The following is a 23,778-nucleotide window of genomic DNA, read 5'->3' on the forward strand; positions in this document are numbered from 1 at the left end:
CTATGTTGTGAGCCAAATTTTTAATCATACATTTTATCTTTTATCAATTTATATGTTGTCTATGTATTAATAGACATAAAATTATAAACTAAAAATAAATAGTGAATCAAAATGGTAAAGTTAAACAAATATCGATTTTGATTAACTCTCCCCCCAATCAAAACATTTCGAGTACTTGAAAAGTACTCAAAAACATGTTTTAAATGCATTTCAACTTCCTTTTGTTTTCTGTTCTAAGTATAAGGTGTCCCGGTGGTTGTGGCACAAGTGTGCTGAGATTTGGGCTTGCATATGGTCCTTCCTCACGACCCGTGGTTGTTTTTCAAATGTTGTTTTTTAAGTGTGCTAAGTCTCTTGTTTCCCTTCACCTTCTATCACATCTTTATCACTTTCTCTCCTTTTTCACTTCATGAACATGTTAAAAACATAATGCTCTATGTAAGAAAACTCTACTTCTACATCTTTTTCATGTTTTTCCTATAAGATTAAGTTAAAAAAATGATGAAATTAATCTTGATGTTCTTATCTTGCTTTTTTGATTTCAAATCATAACTTAATTCTCTCTCTTCTCCAGCTTCTATTTCGTTTCTCAGTATTTTTTCATCTTGGTGGCTACGAAAATTCCTCTGAAATTTAGGTGAAAAAGGTGAATTTTGTCGAAAAGTACTAAATTGAATAACTTTCAAAACTTCTTAACTCTTTCATGGTGGTGGCGTGAATGATGGAGAACATGATGATAATTTCATTTTCATCTTTTTCCTTTTTATTTAACCATTAATTAATAACAAAATATCTTATAATAAAATAATAATAACAAAATATTTCAACCAATAAAATTTCAACAAATATTCACAAATTATTGTCATGATAATACATTATAGTTATCATAGTTTAGAAATGACCATTTTGCCCCTCATAATTCTCTACAATTCCACCCTCAAGTCATTCTTCACTTTTTGCAAAATTCTAGTTTAGCCTCTCTTATTTCTCCAGTTATTTAATTTAATCCATATTTTGGACCTTTCCACCTCTTGGTATTTTCACTTTTGGTCTCTCAACTTTTTGATATTTATGTTTTGACCCACAAAATTTGAATATTTATACTAGACCGCAATACATTTCACATTGTTGTGATTTAATCCCTACTTTAAATTAATACATCATAATGTAATTCTTTTATTCAACTAACTTTGGCATCCATCAGACTTTTCTACTGATAATTTCTATTTTTAATTTTTTCGAAACTTCTAATGCATATATTTTTCAAAATTATATTGTTTACGACAAAGGGTAGTTTTGAGATGTTACAATTTATGTGAATTTTATTTCTACACATGTTAAAAAGAATAAATTTTTGTATATTAGGGTCTAAAATAAAGTATGGAGTTCAAATATACCATTATGAAAATGAATTCTTATGGTGAAATGGTGCTTGTGATTGTTTATTTAGATTGGAAGTAAATTTTGGTTTTTAAAATGCGGAATAAATATATACATGAAATTTAAAAGAAAATTTTAAATATTATTTGTTGTGTTACACGTGTAAGAATATCAAAATGTTAAATGTCATAAAAATACAATGTTAGTACGTACAACTTTTTAAGTGTATATATATATATATATATAATATTTTGGTATAAGGAAAAAGTATAACACTCTAAAAAAATGCATAATGACTCCTACATGTAACCAGTTGTGATATCTTTTACTTATTTATTTTTTGATAAGCTGAAATTTTATTCATCAAAGAGATTATAATCAAGCAAAACTAAAAATACCAAAAATATAAAGAAAAACAAACAACGCACACATGATAAAGTCCTAAAACCTATTAACTCATACAACAACTTTAATTTTGCATAAATCCTAATCCTTAAATATCAAACTCATGAAACAAGCCCTAAAATCCATTAATTCATACCATATTCTCACATCAATATAAACCCTAAATGCTGAGAGTTAACAAAAAGCTAATTAAAGTTGACGAAAGATCCCAAACATAAGTTAACTAATGCAACAATATTAATATCTATTATTGAAACTTGTAGACTTTATTTTTTGTAAGATTTTGTTTAGCTTTGAATAGAATTTCATAAAATGCTTAAAATTTTATAACAAATCAATAAATCCAAAAATTGATAAAATAATAGAGAAATTATATTTTTCATTATTTCCCATAAGCCAAACTACTGACCCTCTGAAAAACAAAAACTATTATAACACCTAAGAGAATCTGATTTAGATATCTAAATTTGATTAAATTCTGTTTTATTTAATTTCATTTTAGAAAAATTATATTATTTTTTCTATTTTATAATTTTCTTAAAATTTAAAAAATATTTGTTTTCTCATGTTTATTTCTTAAATCTTCTTTTTTATATAAAATTATAAATATAATATTGTTTTTAGCTTTAACTATGTAGGTAGTTAGTTTAGCAAAATTATTTTACTATTTCATGCTATTCAAATTTCATATAGATTCTTAATAAAATATTACTTAAAAGAATTTATTTTTATATTTATCTAACTATGATTTAAAAGTTATTATATTAACTAAAAATTTAATATTAAAGTTTTCATTGCCTCTAAATGCCTATAACAATTTATTTTTATTCATTAACAGTATCAAGTCTTAACTACAATGAAGGGTTTAATAATTTTACTATCTTTCATTAGCTTTAACTAGCTTAAATTTAAACTCGAACAAAATTTTATATTAAAGTAAATAATTTAAAATTATAACACGATAGAGAGAAAGGAAGTAAAAAGTAAAAAGTAAAAATATTATTTTAACATTTAATTTTAAAACATGTATTCTTTCTTCTGAAAATGGTGAGACAATGCATCTTTAAACTCCAATAAATCTATTTGTTTGTCCTCTTTTATTTATTTAAAGCAACCGTATTTGAATCTTAAACTTTGTTTTGCTAATTAATGACAGGAATGGACGATCCTGGCAATCTCACATTTCCAGAATCTTATATGATAGCAATAGAGTAAACTTTTATAGAAGCTATTTGAAGGAATTGAAAAGAGCTATGGATGATGGAGCCAATGTTAGTGGCTACTTTGCTTGGTCAATTCTTGACAATTTTGAATGGTTATTGGGTTATACTTCAAGATTTGGTTTGGTTTACGTTGATCATAATGATCTTAATCCCAAGTTGTCAGCATATTGGTTCAAACAAGTGCTTGAAAGAAAAGATTCTTAGAGTTAAAAGCAAAATTATTCTTAAGGTGTTAATATTGTTTTAGGAGGATTTTTTTTTTTATCTTATTTAGAATAAGGGTTTTAGACATTTTGTAATAAAGCTATCTTATGAGCCAAATTTTAATCATACATTTTACATTTATGCAAAAAATGTTAATTAGCAAGACTATTTTAAATTTTAGAATTTTTTATTGTATCAAAATTATGAATCAAAATTATATTGGAACAATTTTGAAGTTTCCAACAATTTTTTTTGGTTATCTCTTTATTTTTGTGTAAGCAAATTTATTTTTATTTATTTGTAAAGGAAAATTTGAATCTTCAAAGATTTTGGTCTTTCTTTTGCTTCACATTTGATGCTTGACATTTTATTCTGATTTTATTCTCCCTAAGGAGATGAACCCACTTTGTTTTTGTTCCTTTTATTATTTTTATGTTTTTTTTCTAAAATAAAATTAATATATAATATACATAATTTGTGATTTTTAAAATATATAAAAAATATAAAGTGTATAATATATATATAAGAAGTGATAATAAATATCAATGCAGTAAATGCAATTAACTTCACTCATAGAAGCCGCAAACCAAGGGTTCAAAAGTCCTAAAGGCACCCTAAATACCCAAATATATGAGCTTAAGAAAAATGTGCCTATTGCTGTGAAAATGGATCATTAAGTGTAGAAAATGGCCATTGGACTTTAGAATTCAATTTTGTATTTTACATCATTTTTATTTATTTTCCTTTTATTTTTTCGGATATCTAAAATCCAACAGCCAAATTTTCACAAACATATTCAATTGATAATTTGAACCAAAAATAAACAAATTCTAATTAAAAAATATAAATTAAATCAAATACATCCAATTATATTTAACCTTAAAACTCAATTTAAGGTCGTTTATATATGAGTACTCAAAATATCCACAGATGTACATTTTAATAAATATAAGATAATTTAAAGTTATTGAACATCTAAACAATTTACTAATTCAGAAAAGTTTCCTTTTGCATTTTCTGACAAAAAAAAAATGAGTTTGAATCATGAAAAACCTAGTAAACAAAAGTAATAAAGGCATAGTTTAGCTTAGCTAGTTCGTTGTGGTCCAAACCGTTCTCTCCCCCCCCCCCCTTTTTTTCCTGAAATTAAGTGAGGGGGTTACAGATGAAACCAATAACACATTATATAACACAGATTGTAAAAACGCCATGTTAGAGGACAGTTCCCAAGAATTTTAATCGTTTTAGAGGCTAGTATTGGCTGTCTAGTATCCACTTATCGGATTTATACCATATCTGTCTTCACTCTGTTTTGGGTTTCAAAGGTCTTTGACTGGATGATCTCATCCGCCGTCCCAACCTCCCTACGAACTTCAACACTTCGTCAATCAAAATCACAGGGAATGCGACGGCCAGAACCAGCAGCCATTCGTTAAAGCTTAAAGGTACGATACCGAATACTTGAGCAAGGAATGGCACATAGAGGATCAAGAAGTGCAGGCCGAATGACACAGACATGGCCAGGAGCAGCCAAGGGTTGACCCATGGAGGCATTGTCAAGAGACTTCCATCTTCAGAGAGGGCATTAAGGGAGTTGAACATTTCGATGGCAACTAAAACCGAGAGGGAAAGTGTCATTGCTTTTACTTTGCCGCCTTGGAAGTAATCGCATGGATTATTTTCGAAGTCGAAGACTTGGTTCCCGGCTGTGAAAGGTGAAACAGTGAAATTTTTCCAGGATGAGCACTGGGCCCAGTTGGCGAGCTGGGGGTATGTGACAAGGGTGTGGCCGTCCCCGCTAAGATCAATGCCCAAGAAGGAACGGTGTGTATACCAAATGATGAAGACGCCAACAGTTGCTACTCCAACATATAGTCCAATAACCTGTGTGAAACAATGATATAAGATCAAGAACTCAATTCCACTAAACAATCGAGAAAAACATACTCGTAAATTCAAGCAAAGGTCTAAACAAGCTACCAGATAGCGGAATAAAATCCAAGCAGTGATGAGTGAATCATCACTTCTCCGAGGAGGCTTCTTCATGATATCCTTGTCTGGAGGATTGAATCCCAAAGCTGTTGCAGGGGGTCCATCCGTAACAAGATTAACCCAGAGAAGTTGAACTGGAATCAGGCCCTCGGGTATACCCAATGCTGCTGTTAGGAATATGGAGGCAACCTCACCGATATTTGACGAGATCATGTACCTGAAATAATGTGTCTTAGCATCAAAGAACTAAAAAATTATTATAGGCAGCAATCAATGTTCGAGAAAATCCAGGAAGGATACATTTGCATGTATTATTGTCTATATTGCATAACCTTCAAACTCTAAAAGCATGATAAAAGCTTAAAACCAACCTGATAAAAGCTTTCATGTTGTCGTAAATGGATCTTCCTTCACCAACGGCAGAAACAATTGTACTGAAATTGTCATCTGCCAACACCATGTCAGAAGCTTCCTTTGCTACCTGGCAGACGGCAAGAATTTAAATGATTTGAGGGAAAAAAAAAATAATACGGGATAGATAAAAGAGAAACAAAAAAGCATGAACTAGAACAGAGCATCATGAACAATAACAAATCATGGTCCCCTCCAACTAATCCGATGAATACGTTCATTTCCAAGCACCCAGCACCCATTGATATCCACTCCAATTGGCAAACATGAAACATTAGTATTTGGCTTAGTGTTCTTCCAGTTAAATTTGCTTTTCAGTTGTCTTTGTAAATAATTACGCTTTCATCTCTTGTACTTTTAAACTTGATATGGAGGTACACTTTGAAAAGAAAATATGAAATTAGTGAACTGAATTTGTTTAAAGAAATACCTCCGTTCCAGCAATGCCCATAGCAATTCCAATATCAGCTAGTTTCAAGGCAGGTGCATCATTTACTCCATCACCAGTCATAGCAACGACCTCTCCATCTTCCTTTAGCAATCTCACTATCTCTTGCTTGTGTCTCGGTTCAGCCCTAGAAAATAGAAGCCCACCACTTTGTCTTAGATGAGCTTTCTTATCTGAAAGTGCCATAAACTCCTTCCCAGTTAAACTTTTTGAACTGATGTCTTCCATCGGCCCGAAAACACCTATTTCATGGCATATAGCTTCTGCTGTATTTTTGTTATCTCCGGTTATAACCATAACACGAATGCCAGCTGCTTTACAGTCCTCAATTGCTTGATGTACCTCTTGACGTGGAGGGTCCTACAAACATTTAATAGCACCAACGAGCCAAGTTAGTTCATCAGAGAAACATATAATTAGAGGAATTGTAAGTGAAGACAGTGATTCATTATAACTCACCCTTAGTCCAACCAAGCCAACAAAAGTAAGATTGCTCTCAATTGATGAATAGTTGGATGGGTCAAGTAATAGGGCATGAGCTGGATGATCATCACTGCCATCATAGGTTTCAAACTCAGGGAGCTCATCTTTGTATGCGAAACCCAAGCAACGCAAAGCACCACTTGACATATCTTGAAGAGCATTGGAAACAAGAATCCTTGAATTTTGATCGAGTGGTACAACAGAGCCATCAAGCAACTGCATCTTTGAGCTTCTCTCCAGTAAGTTCTCTACAGCTCCCTGCCGAAATAAGTGATTAAAGTTAAAGTTACAATAGATGTAAGAAACATTAACATAAACCATGCAAATGTTAAACAGCAGCAATAAGTACCATAGATCATTCAAAACCACATCATGCCCATCATTTTTTAACTTAACTAGGCAAAAAATTCAAATTTCAACTTAGGAAAGAAAAACAGATCAGCAGGGCCATCTGCAACTAAAAACAAGCATTTGCTGGCGTTCCACAAGATAATCACATAATGAAAAATAACTATGGCTTCTATGTAATAAGAAAATCTCGAGTGAGATAGCAATAGTACCTTCACTAACAATGAACTTCGTCCTGATTTGGACTTGACAATAACACCCATTGACTTCCTATCACGATCAAACTCAAGGGTTGCAATCCGATGCTCATACTCATTCCACCATTGACAACAACCTTAAGATCACATTAAGTAACATATCTAAGTTTACTAGTCATAATGCTAGAAAGGAATGATAAAAGAATTAGTGAAGTATGTGAACATCCAACATACGTAGAACATCATCGCCAGCTGCTCCACCACTATACAAGCCCTTTGGGAGACCCATTTTCTCAACAAGAACCTGTACAGAGATGAACCAGAGATAAAGTTACTATATGCCTACTTCAGAGCAGATATAGATCAACATATATACATACATCAAATCCAATGATGAGAGCTTCACTGAACACCTGACCTTTATGGCGGCCTCAGTTGGCATTCCATGAGCTACATACTTATTGTCAGAATGCGTTACACCAGCATCATTACATATAGCAGAAATCTTGGCAATTGTTTCAAGATTAGCATCCATTCCACCACTTGGCCAATCATGTATTTTCCCATCAGAAGGATTATACGTTGTGCCATCAACCCTAAAACTTCTCAAACTACTAGCATGACCCCCCATAGCCACAAGCTTAGCTACTGCCATCTGATTGGTCGTCAAGGTACCTGTTTTATCAGAGCAAATCACAGTAGTGCACCCTAATGTCTCAACACTCGGTAGCTTCCTCACCAACGCATTCTTTTGAGCCATTTTTCGTGTCCCAAGTGCTAAACAAGTGGTGATAACTGCCGGCAATCCTTCGGGAATAGCGGCAACAGCCAACGCCACAGCAATTTCAAAATAATACGTACATTTCTCAAACGAAAACTTGAAATTCCTAGGCCAACCGTCAATATATTCCCAACTGAGAAAATATTTAACATTAATTAACCAAACAAAAATACAAATTACCCCAATTATCATAGTTAGAACCTCCCCAAACTCGTTCAGCTTCTTCTTCAACGGCGTATCTTCTTCACTCTGCGACGCCACGTGGATCTGAGTATGAACTTTACCAATCTCCGTCTCCATCCCAATTTGAGTAACCAAACAGAAACAATTTCCGTTAACCACCGTTGTTCCGGCGAAAACCATACTTCGTTTACCTTGAATATCAGCGTCTTCGCTAACTGACTTGTTAGTTTTATTAACCGCCTCGCTCTCACCTGTTAACGAACCTTGCTCGACTCTCAAAGTCGAACTAACTAACTCCAAAACCCTCATGTCGGCAGGAACTTTATCCCCTACTTTGAGTTCCACAATATCACCAGGAACAAGCTCTTTGGCGGGCAAACTAGGTATTTTGATTCCATCACGAATCACAGTAGCTTGCTCCGATTGGATCTCTTTCAAAGCTTCCAACGCTTTCTCCGCGTTATTTTCTTGCCAAACGCCCACGATCGCGTTCACGATCAAGATCAGAAAAATCACCAACGGTTCAACGAACGCCGTAATTTCCATTTCACCGCCTTCGTCACCGTCATACCAAGCGAGCACAAAAGAAACAACCGCCGCCAGCAATAAGATTCGAACTAAAGTGTCGTTAAATTGTTCCATGATTAAACTCCATATTGACTGCCCTTCATGCTTTTCCAACTCGTTATTTCCATAGATCTTGCGCCGATTCTCAACTTCCGCCGTTGATAGTCCCGATTTCCGACTAACATCGTAATGCTTCTCGCATTCACGGATATCTTTGGCCCAAGCGGGGAACACATCTGGATCTGTTGGTTTAGAGTTGACAAACTCTCGTTTTCCATAATTTTCCCCTCCTTTTCCCATTTTTTCGATCTTTTTTACAATACGAAGATCGAATTTGAGAAAATCTAGGGTAAGGGAGGAAGATTAAAATCTGTTTGGTTACCGAGAAAAAAGGACGAGAAAATGGAAGTTTTGGTTTTCACTGTAACCAAGGCAGTTGTGCTGTTTGCTGTTTCCCACTGCTTTATTTATTCTTTTTTATCCTAATTTTTTTAATATTTTTTTTAAAAAAATTGTGAACGAAACTTCGGCGTACCTTAGCAAAATGAGGTAAAATGTATTACGTAATGTGTTGACAGCTGGCAAATCTGAAAACCCTTTTTCTTACTTGGCAGTTTCTTATTGGATAGATCTTAGAATTACGATGTGTAATTGGAAAAATTAGTATTTTTTATGAAAAATATATATTATTAAATTAATTCTATTCATCTTTGGATGCCTATTATATAGGTTTTTCTCCTTTTAATATTACCTTTATTTATTTAAAATATATTAAAATATTATTTGCATCACATTTCTAAATTTTTTATAAATTGTATTAAAAGTTAAATTATATTTTAATTTTTTATTTATAAAATAAATTAATTAATTTTTATATGTTAAATCAAAGAATTAATTAATTATTTCTATTAAAAGTTTCATACATTTTTATTGTTAAAAACTGACATAACTGACGTGTCACGTGTACCTCATGTTGGCATAAAGAAAAACCTAAAGTGAAAACATTGTTCTTTTTATACAGAATTATAATATTTAGAACTATTCATAACCTCTTTTTAACTCTTAAATAAAGTAATAATACACTTTAGCACATTCAAACCCACATCTTCCTGTACTAACGATAATATCAATGCCAATCGAGATAAGACCCAATCAACCGAAAAATACAAAAATTAAATCTTATATAAATATTAAAATAAATTAAAAGTTGTTTTAGATCTATCTCTAGCACATATAATAATTGAACAGTAAAAAGTCACAAAAGGGGAAGCTTCAAGACAATTGCATATGGAAAAAAGCTTAGGGGAACCCTACTTTTTGAAACAATAGTCAAAACTCAAAAAGCATTCAAAAAACTTTCACCAAACCCACCATTAATAAAATGTTGTTACTATTTTGTTTTCTTTTTTTTGACTTTTTAATTTCCTTTTCAAATATAAGGACTTGTCCTTTGGAAATATATCAATGGTCATCTTTCAATTTGACCTTTTGTTTTTGTACTAATTTTTTATTATTATATAATTTATAAATTAGGGAGGAAAATTTTTAATAACTTACACCATAGGTAAAGCATCCCATCCATATCACCAAATTTGGGTTTCCTTATAGCACAATCTTAATTCAATTATTTTTGTTTTGTTTTTCATATGGTACCAAGGATGAAAGTGGAAGAAAATGAATTTTTTTGTGTTATTTTACTATTTTAGTGTTTGAACTTAAATTTTATTAAGATTTGATGATGTGATAACAGTATGAATGATTGTAAAATAATAAGAATGAAAAATAAGAACATGTAGATTTTACGTGAAAAATCTTTGTCAGGAAAAATCATGGGCAAAGTAGAATAAATTCACTAATGTTGAAAACAATAATACAATAGGTTTTCGGATATGCACAGTTTTTAAGAGTTAAATGACCCATAGTCCTATATTGATTCAACTTGTGCGACAAAGTCCTCAATTTTGCGTCTCTATTTTATTTCTTTAGTAAATGAGTTGCATTTCAAACTTTTCAGAACAAATCAAATTGGATTTGGTTCACACAACTCTAACAGTTACTAATATTATTGGAATAGAATTGAATTGGACGGTTTAAGATTTAACTGGCATAACAATTCGAATAAAGGGATTGAACTGGTTAAACAGGAAACTACTTGAAAATAATAAAAATCGATAAATTTTTATATTTTTCTTTTAAAAATATAATATTTAAATATTTATTTCCCAAAATTTAACAAGATTATATAAATTATAGTATTTATTTCTTAAAACTGTTTTTCTGTCACTTTCAATGGTGGTCATTGATTTACTTTTTTCCCAAGTTTTCCATTTTTATTTTTAATTAAAATGATTGACATTAAAGCTTTTTCATATTTTTATTTTATTTTATGGAATTTCAAGATTCAAGAGTCCAACCCTACAACCATCCTACCATATGTCATTATCTCTTATCAGCAAAATATATTTAATAAAAATAGACACTACAAATTGAGGGATTGAAATTTTATTTTTATTTTTATCACAAAATTCAGATTAAATATTTTTAATTTAGAAAAATAAGTCTATTTTAGAGAGTGCGTGTGAAAGTATACCCAATTGAATGTATTTTCATACTCTCTCTTCAAAATTGATATATTTCACTAAATCTTAAAAAAACCTATTTAGTTAATTAAAAAATGACCTATTTAACTAATTAAAAAAATCGACATTTTTAACCAATTTAACCCAAAATTCATGTATTGACCATCAAATAATTTCCTTAGAAAAAAGAGAAAATAAATAGCACTATATTTTCAACTATATATATATATATTTTAGATTAGCTATAGTTATTTTTATATTTTATGTACAATCAAAAAATATTTATGTTTGTTTACAAAAAATTAAATTATAATCACGAGATGTAATGTGATGGGTTAAGGGTTCGATTTTTTATGGGAATAAAATATATTTTGTGATTATTTATTTATTTCTTTGAAAAGCACACCTAAAGAAAGAATTGACTAATACTATTTTAATTTTAATAAAAATAAACTGTAAAACAAAATAAAATAATCATATTTCTAACTATGAATAATTAAAAAATAGAGTGAAAAACACTTTGTCTTACTTTTAAGACTTATTTTATCAATTTTTATTTTTATATTTTTTCTTAAAAATGAGTGTGTCATAATTTATTTTATTATTATTTAAGATTAAATTACATGTAAATTTGTTGCTGTAAGGCGATTCACGCGAAGTGTCAAAAGCATGGTAAGAGTCACGCTAAATTGGAGTGACACTAGGATAAAATATTTGGGAGGTCCCTGTATTATAAGGATCAGATTGAATTAGTCCTTTTATTATTAAATAGATTATTTTAGCCTCTACATTATTAAAAGGAATCGAATAAGTTTAAATTGTAACATAGTTAACAATTATTATATAAAAATATCATTAAAATTATTATTTTTAATTGTAATTCAATTCCAAGTAAAAATTTCATTTACGTAATCATATATACTTTAAAAATAGTAACTTAGTTAAATAGTAAATGTTAACTTTATTTAATTTTTTTAATAGTATAATTACTAAATCGATCCATTTAATAGTAAAATAACTAATTTGATCTGCTCGCTGTAATAAAGGGGCATATAAATACATTCACTACTGAAAATATATAGAAGAGCTTGGCGTAAGTTCTTCTTGTTGGGTCGAACCCGAATCATGCAACGAACACGAATGAAAATCGAGAAAATTGGGCACAAATATTTACTTAAAAAAATCTCTTCAAAGAGGATAAAATAATATAGACAAAGAAAACTTCAATAAAACGATAAAAAACTGAAAAAGGAGAGTACAGGATGGAGAAACAAATAAACCCTGAATCTGAAATACAAAGATTTCCCAAAACCCAGGGTTGTTAATAGGCTTATTTATGGGCTGAATTTCGTGTACAAATATTACTAAAACATCCATTGATTAATCAGAGTTAGATTGAGAAAATATAACATAGTTTAACTAGGATAAGAAATCTATTTGAGTGGTAAACACGTCGCGTTGACATCAACTCTGTTTTATCTGAAATGCGAAGTACACTACACACCTGTAGACAATATCCTACCATATATATATGACCTTGAAAAATTACCCATAAAACTATGAAGTTCTCTACTAAAATGTTACTTGATTATGCTTGATAAAATTTCAATAAATTCTCGAGATGTATATCCTTCTTAATCGAAGTGGTTGACCTTAAAAGAGGTAATTAGGTATATGCTTAAACTAGGAGGAATCATTTATAGCATTGTGCACGTAAGAATATTTTTTTTGGATCGTACGTAAGGATAAATTAATTGAAGTATGACAATAATTACCCATCCACCTATTAAAATGCAGTCCTCATTGTACGACTTTCTTGGCAGTCTCAAACTTGTTTATATTATATTCTAAGCATGGCAATAAACCATTGAGAAGCATGATCCGACAATAATGTGTTTGAAATCCCACAATAATATAAATAAATACAATAAAAAATAATTAAATCATTTTTGGTACTTATATTTGTTTTTTCATTTCCATACTTGAATTTTACAGTTAGATCTGTTTTTGTTCTTAAACTTAAATTCTATCAAGATTTCATAATGTGATTTGTGTTATTTGAACACAGCTAGATTGGCTGGTCAGATTAATTGGATTGAGAATTGACCAATATATTAGTTCAAATAAAAGGGTTAAACCAATTGAATCAAAAACTACTTGAAACTGGTAAAAATTGAAATTGAGACAAAAGCTAGCAGTTGAACTGGTTTTTATGAATTTTTAATCATTTGTTTAACTATTATTGATCTAGTAGTTAACCCAATTAAACCAATTGAATCAGGAACCAGTGATCTGATCGGTTTAATCACTGGTCTAATTACTAGAACACGTATGTGACACTTTAGGATTGTACCACATCATCACTTGAAAATTTATATAATTTTTTAAAATTTTCAACTAATAATATGATACAATCTCAAAGTGTTATGTCATCAAACTTTTTTATATTTTTCAAATTCAGAAACCAAAATGAATCTAGTTATCAAGCTCATATACTAAGTAGGTAAAAAAATAAGTATCAAAATGAACTTAGTTGCTAAGTGAAGGGTCAAAATTATATTCCTAAAATACAATACATTAAAAAGTTTTTTAATTTAATAAATAGTTTTATGTGTGAAAATATTAAAAAGTTAAATAAATAAAATATTCATAATGGAAAATACCGATGATAAGATCTAATCGGACGGATAAAAAAAATTGTAAAAGAAGGAAAATTTTTGGGGGTTTTTGAAGTGTGTGCTTGGAGGTTTCTTAGAATGTTCAAGGACTAAATAAAAAATTGAAGAAAAAGGGTGTAAAATACTAAATTTTGCCATTAAAATACAAATGGTCCATTCCCATTTGCCGTAAAGGATTAAAAGTGTCTTTGATTCGTAACCTGTCATTGTCAGTGTCGAAGTCACGCACGCACTTTCTGCCCGTAGGGTTGCCCGCTGCCCAATGCTCATTCATCTCATCTACACGACTTTTCCTTAATAGAAAATAATTATTTGGCAAAAAATAATCTCAAATGGTTGGGTGAGTTTATGTTTTAGTTATTAAATTATTTAAAAAAATTTATTTATTGTATCGTTAAAGTCGTTATTTGATGATCTTTTTTATTTGTAATATATATATCAATTAATAATTTTAAACAATTATTAATATTGCGAATTTACGAATCAAAATTCAAATAGTATTATTCTCAATATCCGATAATCGATGTTAGATTGACTTAGATCTAAAGTATATTTTTCTACTCGTCGATGGGTATTGATCTACCATATAGATAGTCAAATCGTCACTTAGAGCTTGCTAGCCAAACTTTAAATAAAAAAAAAACACTTAACTGCCCAATGACTTAAATAAAAACTTTCGAATAGTTCAATAACCATTTTAAAATTTTTTGAAGTCGAGTGACTAAAAAATAAACTTGCTAATAGTTTAACAACTTTGAATATAGTTTACTCAAAATATATGTGTCTATAGGTGAGGTCTAATATAATGAATGTTCTAATAACTGTATCAAAGATGGAATGATTAGACTGTTATTTTTGGTTTAATTTGTTCAATCGTTGATTTAATAATAATTAAATAATTAATTATAAAATTATAAAATCGATTCAACTAATTTAATAGTCAATTTTTATCTTGATTTTTATTTTTTTATCAATTTCAAAGAATTTACTTAGAGATTAAATTAATTCTTATATTTGAATCGAAATACCAATTAATTTTCAAATTAAATAACACTTAGATATAATTACATAACAATAATTCAGATTTTTTTAGTAATGTCAAAGACTAAATTTTAAATCCTGTTAATGTAATTTTCCTTCATTGATTCCATATAAAAAATTATTGTTCAATTTGAAATAATATTTGTTCATACAGGGTGTTAAATAAAATAAAATTAAAATTGTCATATCATTTGCATTTTTTTTCATGTATGGTTTAACTTCATAAATTTTTTAAATGTGGATTTATTTGAAATAGTGATGTTGAATTATTAAATTTATGTCGTTTTAAGTTTAAATTTTACGATTCGGTATGAATTTTTCTAAATTTATTAAAATATAAAGAACATAAATACTTAATTCATTATTTATATATAGTGCATGTGGAGGGGGTTTAGCTTTCTTTCGGAAGAAGTCTTTAAAGTGTTATTCATCGAACAACTGATCAGACCATCAGACGAAGGTATTATTTTGGAGATGTTTGTGCTTGGTTTCAGCCTCGAGTTCTAGTCAAGTGGTAGTATTCTTATACACTAAGTCCCATTAAAGGTAAGGGTGATTAGACACTCTCATCAAACTCTGTGAATCATTTGGGGCTCTCCTCGAAATAAGGAGATAAAAACCCAGAATTAAACTCAACATAGACATTAAAAACAATATTTTCATTCGCAGATTTAATTGACTGCTCGACGAATAATACTTCAAAAACTTCTTTCGGAAAACAACTAATCCCTAAACAGTGTAATAAATTACTCATTAGAAAGTGAAATTTAAGTGCTTAATATTTTTTTTAATTCAAAGTATAGTCAAACCACAAATTAAATCAACATCATGACCCAAAATAATTACTTTTGCTTGCTTTCCACAAGACAACATACAGAAGTCAATTTATGACTTGAATTGAGAGATCTCGTGGAGTGGGATGTGATTTTAATTTATTTCATTTTCTACATTGGTATGCTATAATAAAAGGCACCCAACAAGAAATTTCATCTACATCAACAAAATCTTTCATCATTAATATTTGGTTTCTTAAAACCTTACAAATTTGTCTCTAAGTTTCCACTTTTCAACATTTTGGTCCTCACAAGTTGATTGAAAATTCAATTGGAACAAGTTCCAACTTTCTTTTTTGTACTAGTTTTCTTCTTAAAGAAATTACATAATATTATTTATATATTATCTTGTGTTCTTCATTATAATCATTTGATATATTGATAATATATATGATTGCCAATAAACATCTTAACTCAGTTGGTTAACATAGAGATCTTGGGTTCTAAGTACCCAGGTTTGAGATTTATCTTTTGTAATTAGATACGTAGGTCTTCGAGTTCCATTATGTGTGAGTTTTAGTCCAGTTTGTAGGCTTTAGTCCATTTATGTTATAATAGTTTGATTCTATTTTATGGTTACTCGAACAATCCGTTTGTACTCATTTGATTCTTGTGAATACTTGAGCACGTATTTATACTTTGTACTTGTTACATTGCAAAGAAAAAAAATTCAAATATCTAAATTTGATTACGCAAATATGCTTTAACAATAGAATTCATTTTATTACCTAATGAAATTCGAGTAATATCATTTGAATCCGAATTAAATTATCTTTTAAATGAATCTTAAGTTCTGTAGTCTAATTGTTGAGGTTTACCTTCTTTAAGAATAACTTGGGTCCAAATCACAATTCTACCCAAAAATATATATTTTTTAAGTAAAATAAAAATTAAAAACTTGAGTGAATAATAAATTCATACATCTAAATCCCAACATGTTATTTACAAAAGTAAAGCAAAATTGAATAATAGATATCTAAAGATTTTTATCAACATTCAAATAGTACCTAAAATATTTGAATCTAAATATTATTCCGTACATAGAGTTGTCTATGGGTTAGGTTAGGTCCCAACAAAATTTTAGGCCTGAATGATAACTCAAAAAATAGATCTAAATTTTTGTCCAAAGTCGACCCAGATTATATATGCTAAACACAGACCTGGACCCGTATTAAATCCTATAATATTGATACAATAGGAAATGTATCGATACTTACTATGAGGTATCAACACCTTGGGGAGAGTATCGATACTCAGACAATTTTTCTTTAATTTTCAAAACATCGAAACTTGTGAAAGTACTAATACTTTGTTAAGGATATCGATACTTTTAGACATGTATCTGGGTCAGGCAAAAAAAATATTACCCGATGTCCGATCCGTTTTTAAATGGACATTATTTTTTGTACAAACTAAATTTTTAAGCCTATATTTTTACTTAAATTTTTTCATTTTTTAGATAAACTTTCATGCATCTTTCAGGCAAGACCGAATAGCGCTAGGCATGTTGAAGTTTACAAACAAGTGGGATATCATGATCGAAGGCAGCCGGCAAGCAAAGGACTACGAGCTTAGGCATGTTGCTTCTTTCTTCAATCTATAACACGCATATAACGTCTTAAACCACAAACTCCAATGCTCTTGAGGTCACATCATATACTTTACGATCCTAATTCACACCATGACCCTACCAATTAATTGAAAGAGCAAATTGGAAGTGACCACAAAACTTAGAAATCCATAAAAGATCTAAAACTTGTCTACCCAGTGCCAGATGTTGTGTTTTAGTTCTTAAATTTCAATAACAAGTACTTGATTTTTTCAAAAAGAATATGCTTGAAAATTATGTGATTGTGAGCATGACATTTTGGGTTTTGAATAAGACTGTTAAAAAATGTAAAATAAAAAAAAACCACATGAAATTGAACAAAGAAAAAAAAATCAGAAGCAAAAGTGTGGCTGAGAATGAGTTTGAAGTTGTAAAAAGTTTTACCTTAGAATTGAAATTTCTTTGAATCATTTGAGTTTCTTTGAATTATTATTATTTAATTCCAAATTTAACAATTTTATTTAAAGGGTGCATGGATTGAGTCAGGCTAGTTTACGTATGGTATTGATATTGTTGTTGCTTGTTTAAACTTGATCTGTCTAGAGTATTAGCTTAAAATATTCGCTAAAATTTTATCATATTTGTAAATAGTTCATTTAAGTTCGGTGTGTTTGATAAATTGAAAAATTAAGGGTCGAAAATTTAAATACTAAATTATATAAGTGTTTATATTGAAAAATTGTTTGATAAATTAGTAAATATAAATATTGAATATAATTATATTGTTTGATAAAAGTAAATATTGATTTTAAAATATTATTTATTTTAATTTTAATTTTATTAATATAATATTTTATATTATTTTGATAGTTCGGATGAATGATAAATATGATAATTTGATTATCTCATTTATAAAAAATATTTTTTAATAAAATAAAATCGACTTAATATTTTCAACATTAATTTAAATATCTCATTTCTAAATATGACAAAGGTGTTTTTCTCATTGAATACTTGCACTAATGCTTGGGAGAGTATTTGCCACGGGCGCAATTTTCAGGCAGTGGATAAGTTGAGGTGTACTTGGGTGTATCGCTAGTCATAAACATATGGGTTGCTCTACTTATAAGTTCTTAATTGATAAGGTTCGCCATAAATTAAGTGGATATAATGCAACTTTACTATCTATTGTTGGCTAGGTGACTATGTAACACCCCTTGCCGAACCTGATCGTCAGGTCCTAGCTACAATATGCCACAACTGTTGTCGAAGCAATTACTGTAAATATACCATAAATCAATCAATCAAACATTCAAACATGTCATAAAAACATTCTCATTATGATACGTAATTAAATCGAAGCCTTATTTGAGCTTAAAAAAGCTCTTTTGTTTACCCGAGCATGATATAGGACCAAATTGCAAAGTTTCAAAAATTCAGGGCTGATGTCACCTCCTCCACGTCGTGACGTCACCAAATAATTTGTCACGCCATGATGTCAAGCCACTAGACATCTTGACTTTATATATTGTTGACCAACGTTACGACGAGAAAATATTGTCGTTGGGACGAAAACTCTATTTTTGGTACAATTTAAGCCATTTGGTACCTGTTTCATGTCAATCTTTCAAACTTATCATTTGTTGCATTTTGCATAACATTTTCCTGTACAAAAATGTACCAAATACATGCCAAAACATAACATTTAACCAATTTCAATAATCCAATGCAACATTTCCACGATTTGGCATCAAAACCTAACAATTCAACTTGACCAAATTCAACCTAATCAACCATGCCTTTAAGCTATTCAACACCGTCATTTTACTTATACCATTACGTATTCAAACGTGTCAATCACATAACTTATTCCTTAAACCAAAAGCACATCATATCAACAAGTTTTACTATATTGCAAAGTCATACTTAACATAGGTTTCAAACTATATCATATACAAAGTTAACTAAAACAAATGCCACACATAACTGAGTCTTAAAATGATTAAAAGACTACAGAGTCAATAGATGTATAGTGTGAGCTTCTCGACAATCCGATAGACACGTTCCTCAAGTCAACAATCTACAAGGAAAAGTGAGGCAACGAAGTAAGCATATTGAATGCTTAGTAAGTCCATATGAAACTTACTTAACTTACCTTGACATTGCAACAATTAAGAAATCAAAATACATTGGAATTAAGCATGACAGCCCTTTGACATCCTTTTACTTTCATATGCATTTCAACAAATACATCCAATAGGTTAGTTCATCTACATGTCATGAACTTATAACACAATCATTTACATATGTAAGAATTGAGAATCCGTAACAAATGTTGGATCTCAAATAACCATGTAAATCTTTGATCGTTTTTATATTTGATCTTAATGGCATGCCATACGTATCTTAATCATGTACTAAGTTCACATGGGCATTATTATTGTATTCATCTCAATTCAATCATTGTAACAATAAATTCATATTATGTCAATCATGTAAACATTTCAAATCCATTCGATACCTCGTACCTGTTTGTAATTACCATAAAATTCATACCTTACAATTTAATCCATTGGATGTCAAAAGTTATTACATTCACATCAATACAAACTAATAGGTACAAGCATAACATGAATTAACATAGTAAGTTCCATATAAACTTACCTGGCAAAACAACAAACAAGCAATCTTTAAGGACTAATAAAAATTTTGTCTTTTCCCTATTTTTTAATGGTTTATCAAACACACCCTTCATTTAGACATTTTGATAAAAATATATATTATATTTGTTCAATATTTAAATTTATTAAAATATTAAACATAAATTACTTAAATATTTTTTAAATTATAGTATTTTAATATGAAATAAATTACATAATATATAAAAATAAAATAAAAATGATATTATAAAATCCAAAAACCAATTGAGCTAACTTTGAACCTTGGTTATGGTAGCTCAAACCCGACCCTTTGTGTTTTCCAAAACTTAATAATTTTGTTCAAACCGTTTTAAATATCAAGCAAACCTTCAAGTTTGAACTATTTGTACTAAATTTGATTTTAAATTAAAGTTTTCTATATTAAAACTAAATAATTTTGATTAAATGTCAAGCTAACTCATTAAAATGTTTTAACTTCAACAACTATAAATTGAAATTCCTAAAAAATTTTATTGGAATTAAACTAGAAAGCAACAAGTGTATTGTTTGCAAAGCTTCAAGCAAGACAAGGGTTTAAGAAAAGAATCTAGAAATATTAAAGACAGACAAAGGAATAAAAAACAAAATAGTTTAGGGTTTTGGACTAAAATTAAAATGCAAAAGAACAAAATAATTATTAGCCTAGGATGCTTCTTTTGTAGGGCCATCAATAAACCAATCCCATTCATTGTATTTTGATTTCCATACAAAAATGAAAAAGAAAAATGTATTCATTTTGATGCTTGGGCTTGAGCTTCCAACTTTAAAAAATAATGTGATTTTGTCTTTATAATTCTAGTCTTTCTTTAATGGGCCTTAAGCTACCAACAAACTAAGGCTATATTTGTTTTTGTAAAATGAAGAGACATTAATGTTAAATTTGTTAATAATTTAACCTTACATTTCATATTTTATTTTATGTAAATTATATATACAAAGTTTCAACTAGTTATTGTCGATTGAGTTTTAGCTCAACTGGCATGATTAGTGTGTTGAAGCGCATTATTATCTTCCTATTTATAGGCTGGGGTGAGACTATGAGCTAAGAATAGTTAGGATTTCCAAAAGAAAGAACTATTCTTCTGATGAGAAATAAAAAGAAATATCGAAAATTCAAGTGGTTGAAGCTAAAGCAGTTAATTGAATTTTGTTAAGTTGTGTTATGTGCTATAAAAAAATTAAATATTAAAATTGTACATAAAATTCATAATAATATTATCAATAAAATTTTAATTTTCAAATAAAAAAAATTTCAAAATACATAAATAAAATATCAACAGTTCACTCATTTTCACCATTATAAATATGGAATTGACCATAGTGACAAAAGTAGGTAGATTTCAACATCAGAAAACCCTTATCCCATATTGGTGGATTAAACCAAAGTCGAAGTGTTAAAACGTGTTTTGGAAAAACACTTGAACTTAAGTTCTGTTAGTATCGGTATTATTCTCAATATAAGAATATATGAGTTCGAGTGCATTAAAACGTATTATCCTCTTATTTAAGAGTTGAAAAGGAGCTATAAGTAATTCTAACCATTGTATCAAAAAATAAAGAACTAGGGATCATAACACTACTCTCATATAAAAGAAAGTAAATCAAAAAAGTATTTAATTATTATTATTTTTTAACATTAATCTCATTATAGGTTCTTAGTATATCTGTTATTTTTGATACAATGTTCAGACTACCCATAGCCCCTCCTCAACCCTTAAATAAGAGGATAATATGCTTCAATGTACTCGAACCCATATTCTCTTACACTGATAATAATACCGATACTATTCGAATTAATACTCAGTCCTCTCCTATTTAATTATTTTGAGTTTACTCGTTTAAACACAAAGACTCCAACTCTAAGTGGATTTGTAGGTAACAACCTTGACCACGGCCAAACTATAAACCCCATTTTGGTCAATAAAAATGAATATCATTAGCCAATCCACACTTTGCCTAACACCACACACCACCATTGCTAAAATACCACCACTAAGTTCAAATCATGCCATGAACAAATTGGATAAATTATGGTTTTTCTCCCTATACTATGTTTAATTTGAATGTTTAGTCCCTATGTGTATTTTATTTGATGTTGTTTAGCCCTTATACTTTAAATGTACATAATTTATTAGTTTTACTCTTTTTGATGTTATGCTTTAATGTATCTCGTTAACACCGATAAAAAATTTCGTTAGTCGGATGATGTAGAATTTTTTTAAAGACTTAAACCTCAAAACTTGAAATTCTTTATGTTATTTAAAAGTTAAAATTATGGTTATTAAAATAATTATTTTTCACTAATTTTTCATTCTAGAGAATTCTAGCTCAACCCCATAATATTTAAGACTTTTTGTTAATGGTATTAACAATTTAAAGTACAAAAATTAAATCTCAAATTGAGTATATTACAGGGACTAAAACAAGAATTTGACAATTTAGCAACACATTATATTCTTATTTGAGTTGACTTAATCAAATCTTTTTATGATTTTACATATTTACCCATTATCATCATATATTCCAACTATAAGTCTACTTCATGGCACCCCATTTTGGTCAACAAAAATAAGCACTATTAGTGTAATTATGTTAAATCATGGCATAAAAGATCCCACTTGAAAAAACCCAACTCCACTCCATCATCTCTCCATTTTTTCTTTCTTTTCTATTAAATATATACATATATAGCTTTGTAATACTTCATAACTCCAAAAATCCATATTCAAAAAATGAGTTCTATTTGCATTTCTAATTGTTTGAACGATGCTGAAGACCCCAAGAAACCTATGAGAGCAACCTATATGAATCTTTACAAGTGGCCAGGTTCAGATGCTGAGTTTTTAAGATCAAGGACCTCATCAGCTCCTTCTTCAATGGATTATTGTCGACCAAGTGTTCGAGTTGTTGACAGTATCTCTTGCAGGCAGATGTATCTGAGAAGCTATAGATTTTCCAAGAAAGAAACTGTGCCTGAAAAGACTATGAAATGCTTTGGGAAAGTTAAAGAGAAGATGGGTCATGGTGGGAGGAAGAAGAAGAAGAGCAACCAAAGAAGAGTACGTATTGTTATTAAAAGGAAGTGTTTGGTTTGGAGGAAAGTGAAGGTTGTTTTGTTTAGGGTTTTTAATAGGTTGCTTTCTTGCTATGCTAGTATTGATGTTTTAGATCAAAGGAATGTTTAGTTCTTGAAAAATAAATTGGGTTTTTTTTTTAAAAAAAATTATGCATGTTTAAGAGAAATTAGGTTTTGGGTTTATTTAATTTTTGATATTGTATTAAAATTTGAATTATGCTTTGTCTCCTTTATTGAAAAAATGGACAAATTAGTTCATATACATTGTATTAAAGAGTAAATTGATAATTCTGTTAAAAATTTCATCCGTTTTTACAATTAAAAATCAATCCTTATACGTCGGGATGAGGTACACTTAGCACACCACGTCTAACCATATGATTATTCTATCTGTCACGTTGGTTTTGAATAGAAGAAATGAATAAAATTTTTAATAGAAAAAATCAATTTGCTCTTTAATCTAACATGTAAAGATTAATTTACTCATTTTTAAGTAAAAAAACAAAATAAAATATGACTTTTAGTGCAGAGGACCTTTGTTTTTTTTAAGTTGTTCAAAATGTTTAGAGCTAAGTAATACCTATACATATTATGAGAAATAGGGTTTTGTTTTCCTAGAGGTCTCGACTTATAAATTACTTTTTTTAACTCAATCAAGTTACGTGGTTGAATATATCATAATCTAATATTTTTAAATAAAT

The 23,778-nt window shown here is 29.4% G+C and overlaps 2 protein-coding genes across 2 annotated transcripts; one reads left to right on the forward strand and one right to left on the reverse strand.

Moving 5' to 3' along the window:
• Positions 1-4,176: 4,176 nt before the first annotated feature.
• LOC108466947 (calcium-transporting ATPase 1, endoplasmic reticulum-type-like) lies at positions 4,177-9,133 on the reverse strand. Its single transcript, XM_017767337.2, has 8 exons — positions 7,510-9,133; positions 7,326-7,395; positions 7,107-7,228; positions 6,523-6,804; positions 6,046-6,423; positions 5,576-5,685; positions 5,193-5,421; positions 4,177-5,096 (listed from the first exon to the last, which is right to left on the reverse strand). Exons 1-8 carry the CDS (start codon positions 8,920-8,922, stop codon positions 4,515-4,517), a joined length of 3,186 nt encoding a protein of 1,061 aa, XP_017622826.1. The 5' UTR covers positions 8,923-9,133; the 3' UTR covers positions 4,177-4,514.
• Positions 9,134-22,551: 13,418 nt separating this feature from the next.
• LOC108466310 (uncharacterized) lies at positions 22,552-23,377 on the forward strand. Its single transcript, XM_017766640.2, has one exon. The coding sequence runs from the start codon at positions 22,734-22,736 to the stop codon at positions 23,184-23,186; it is 453 nt and encodes a 150-aa protein (XP_017622129.1). The 5' UTR covers positions 22,552-22,733; the 3' UTR covers positions 23,187-23,377.
• The last annotated feature ends 401 nt before the right edge of the window (positions 23,378-23,778 follow it).

The sequence above is a fragment of the Gossypium arboreum genome, chromosome 2, assembly GCF_025698485.1.
Source record: "Gossypium arboreum isolate Shixiya-1 chromosome 2, ASM2569848v2, whole genome shotgun sequence".
NCBI classification, from domain to species: domain Eukaryota; kingdom Viridiplantae; phylum Streptophyta; class Magnoliopsida; order Malvales; family Malvaceae; genus Gossypium; species Gossypium arboreum.

Bases quoted from the DNA above. Each gene is read 5' to 3' on its own strand.
- LOC108466947 (XM_017767337.2), bottom strand. From the start codon at position 8,922: ATGGGAAAAGGAGGGGAAAATTATGGAAAACGAGAGTTTGTCAACTCT. The intron at 7,229-7,325 runs GTATGTTGGATG...TGTGATCTTAAG, and splicing joins AGCTGGCGATGATGTTCTAC to GTTGTTGTCAATGGTGGAAT. The intron at 6,424-6,522 runs GTGAGTTATAAT...AAATGTTTGTAG, and splicing joins TTGGCTTGGTTGGACTAAGG to GACCCTCCACGTCAAGAGGT.
- LOC108466310 (XM_017766640.2), top strand. From the start codon at position 22,734: ATGAGTTCTATTTGCATTTCTAATTGTTTGAACGATGCTGAAGACCCC.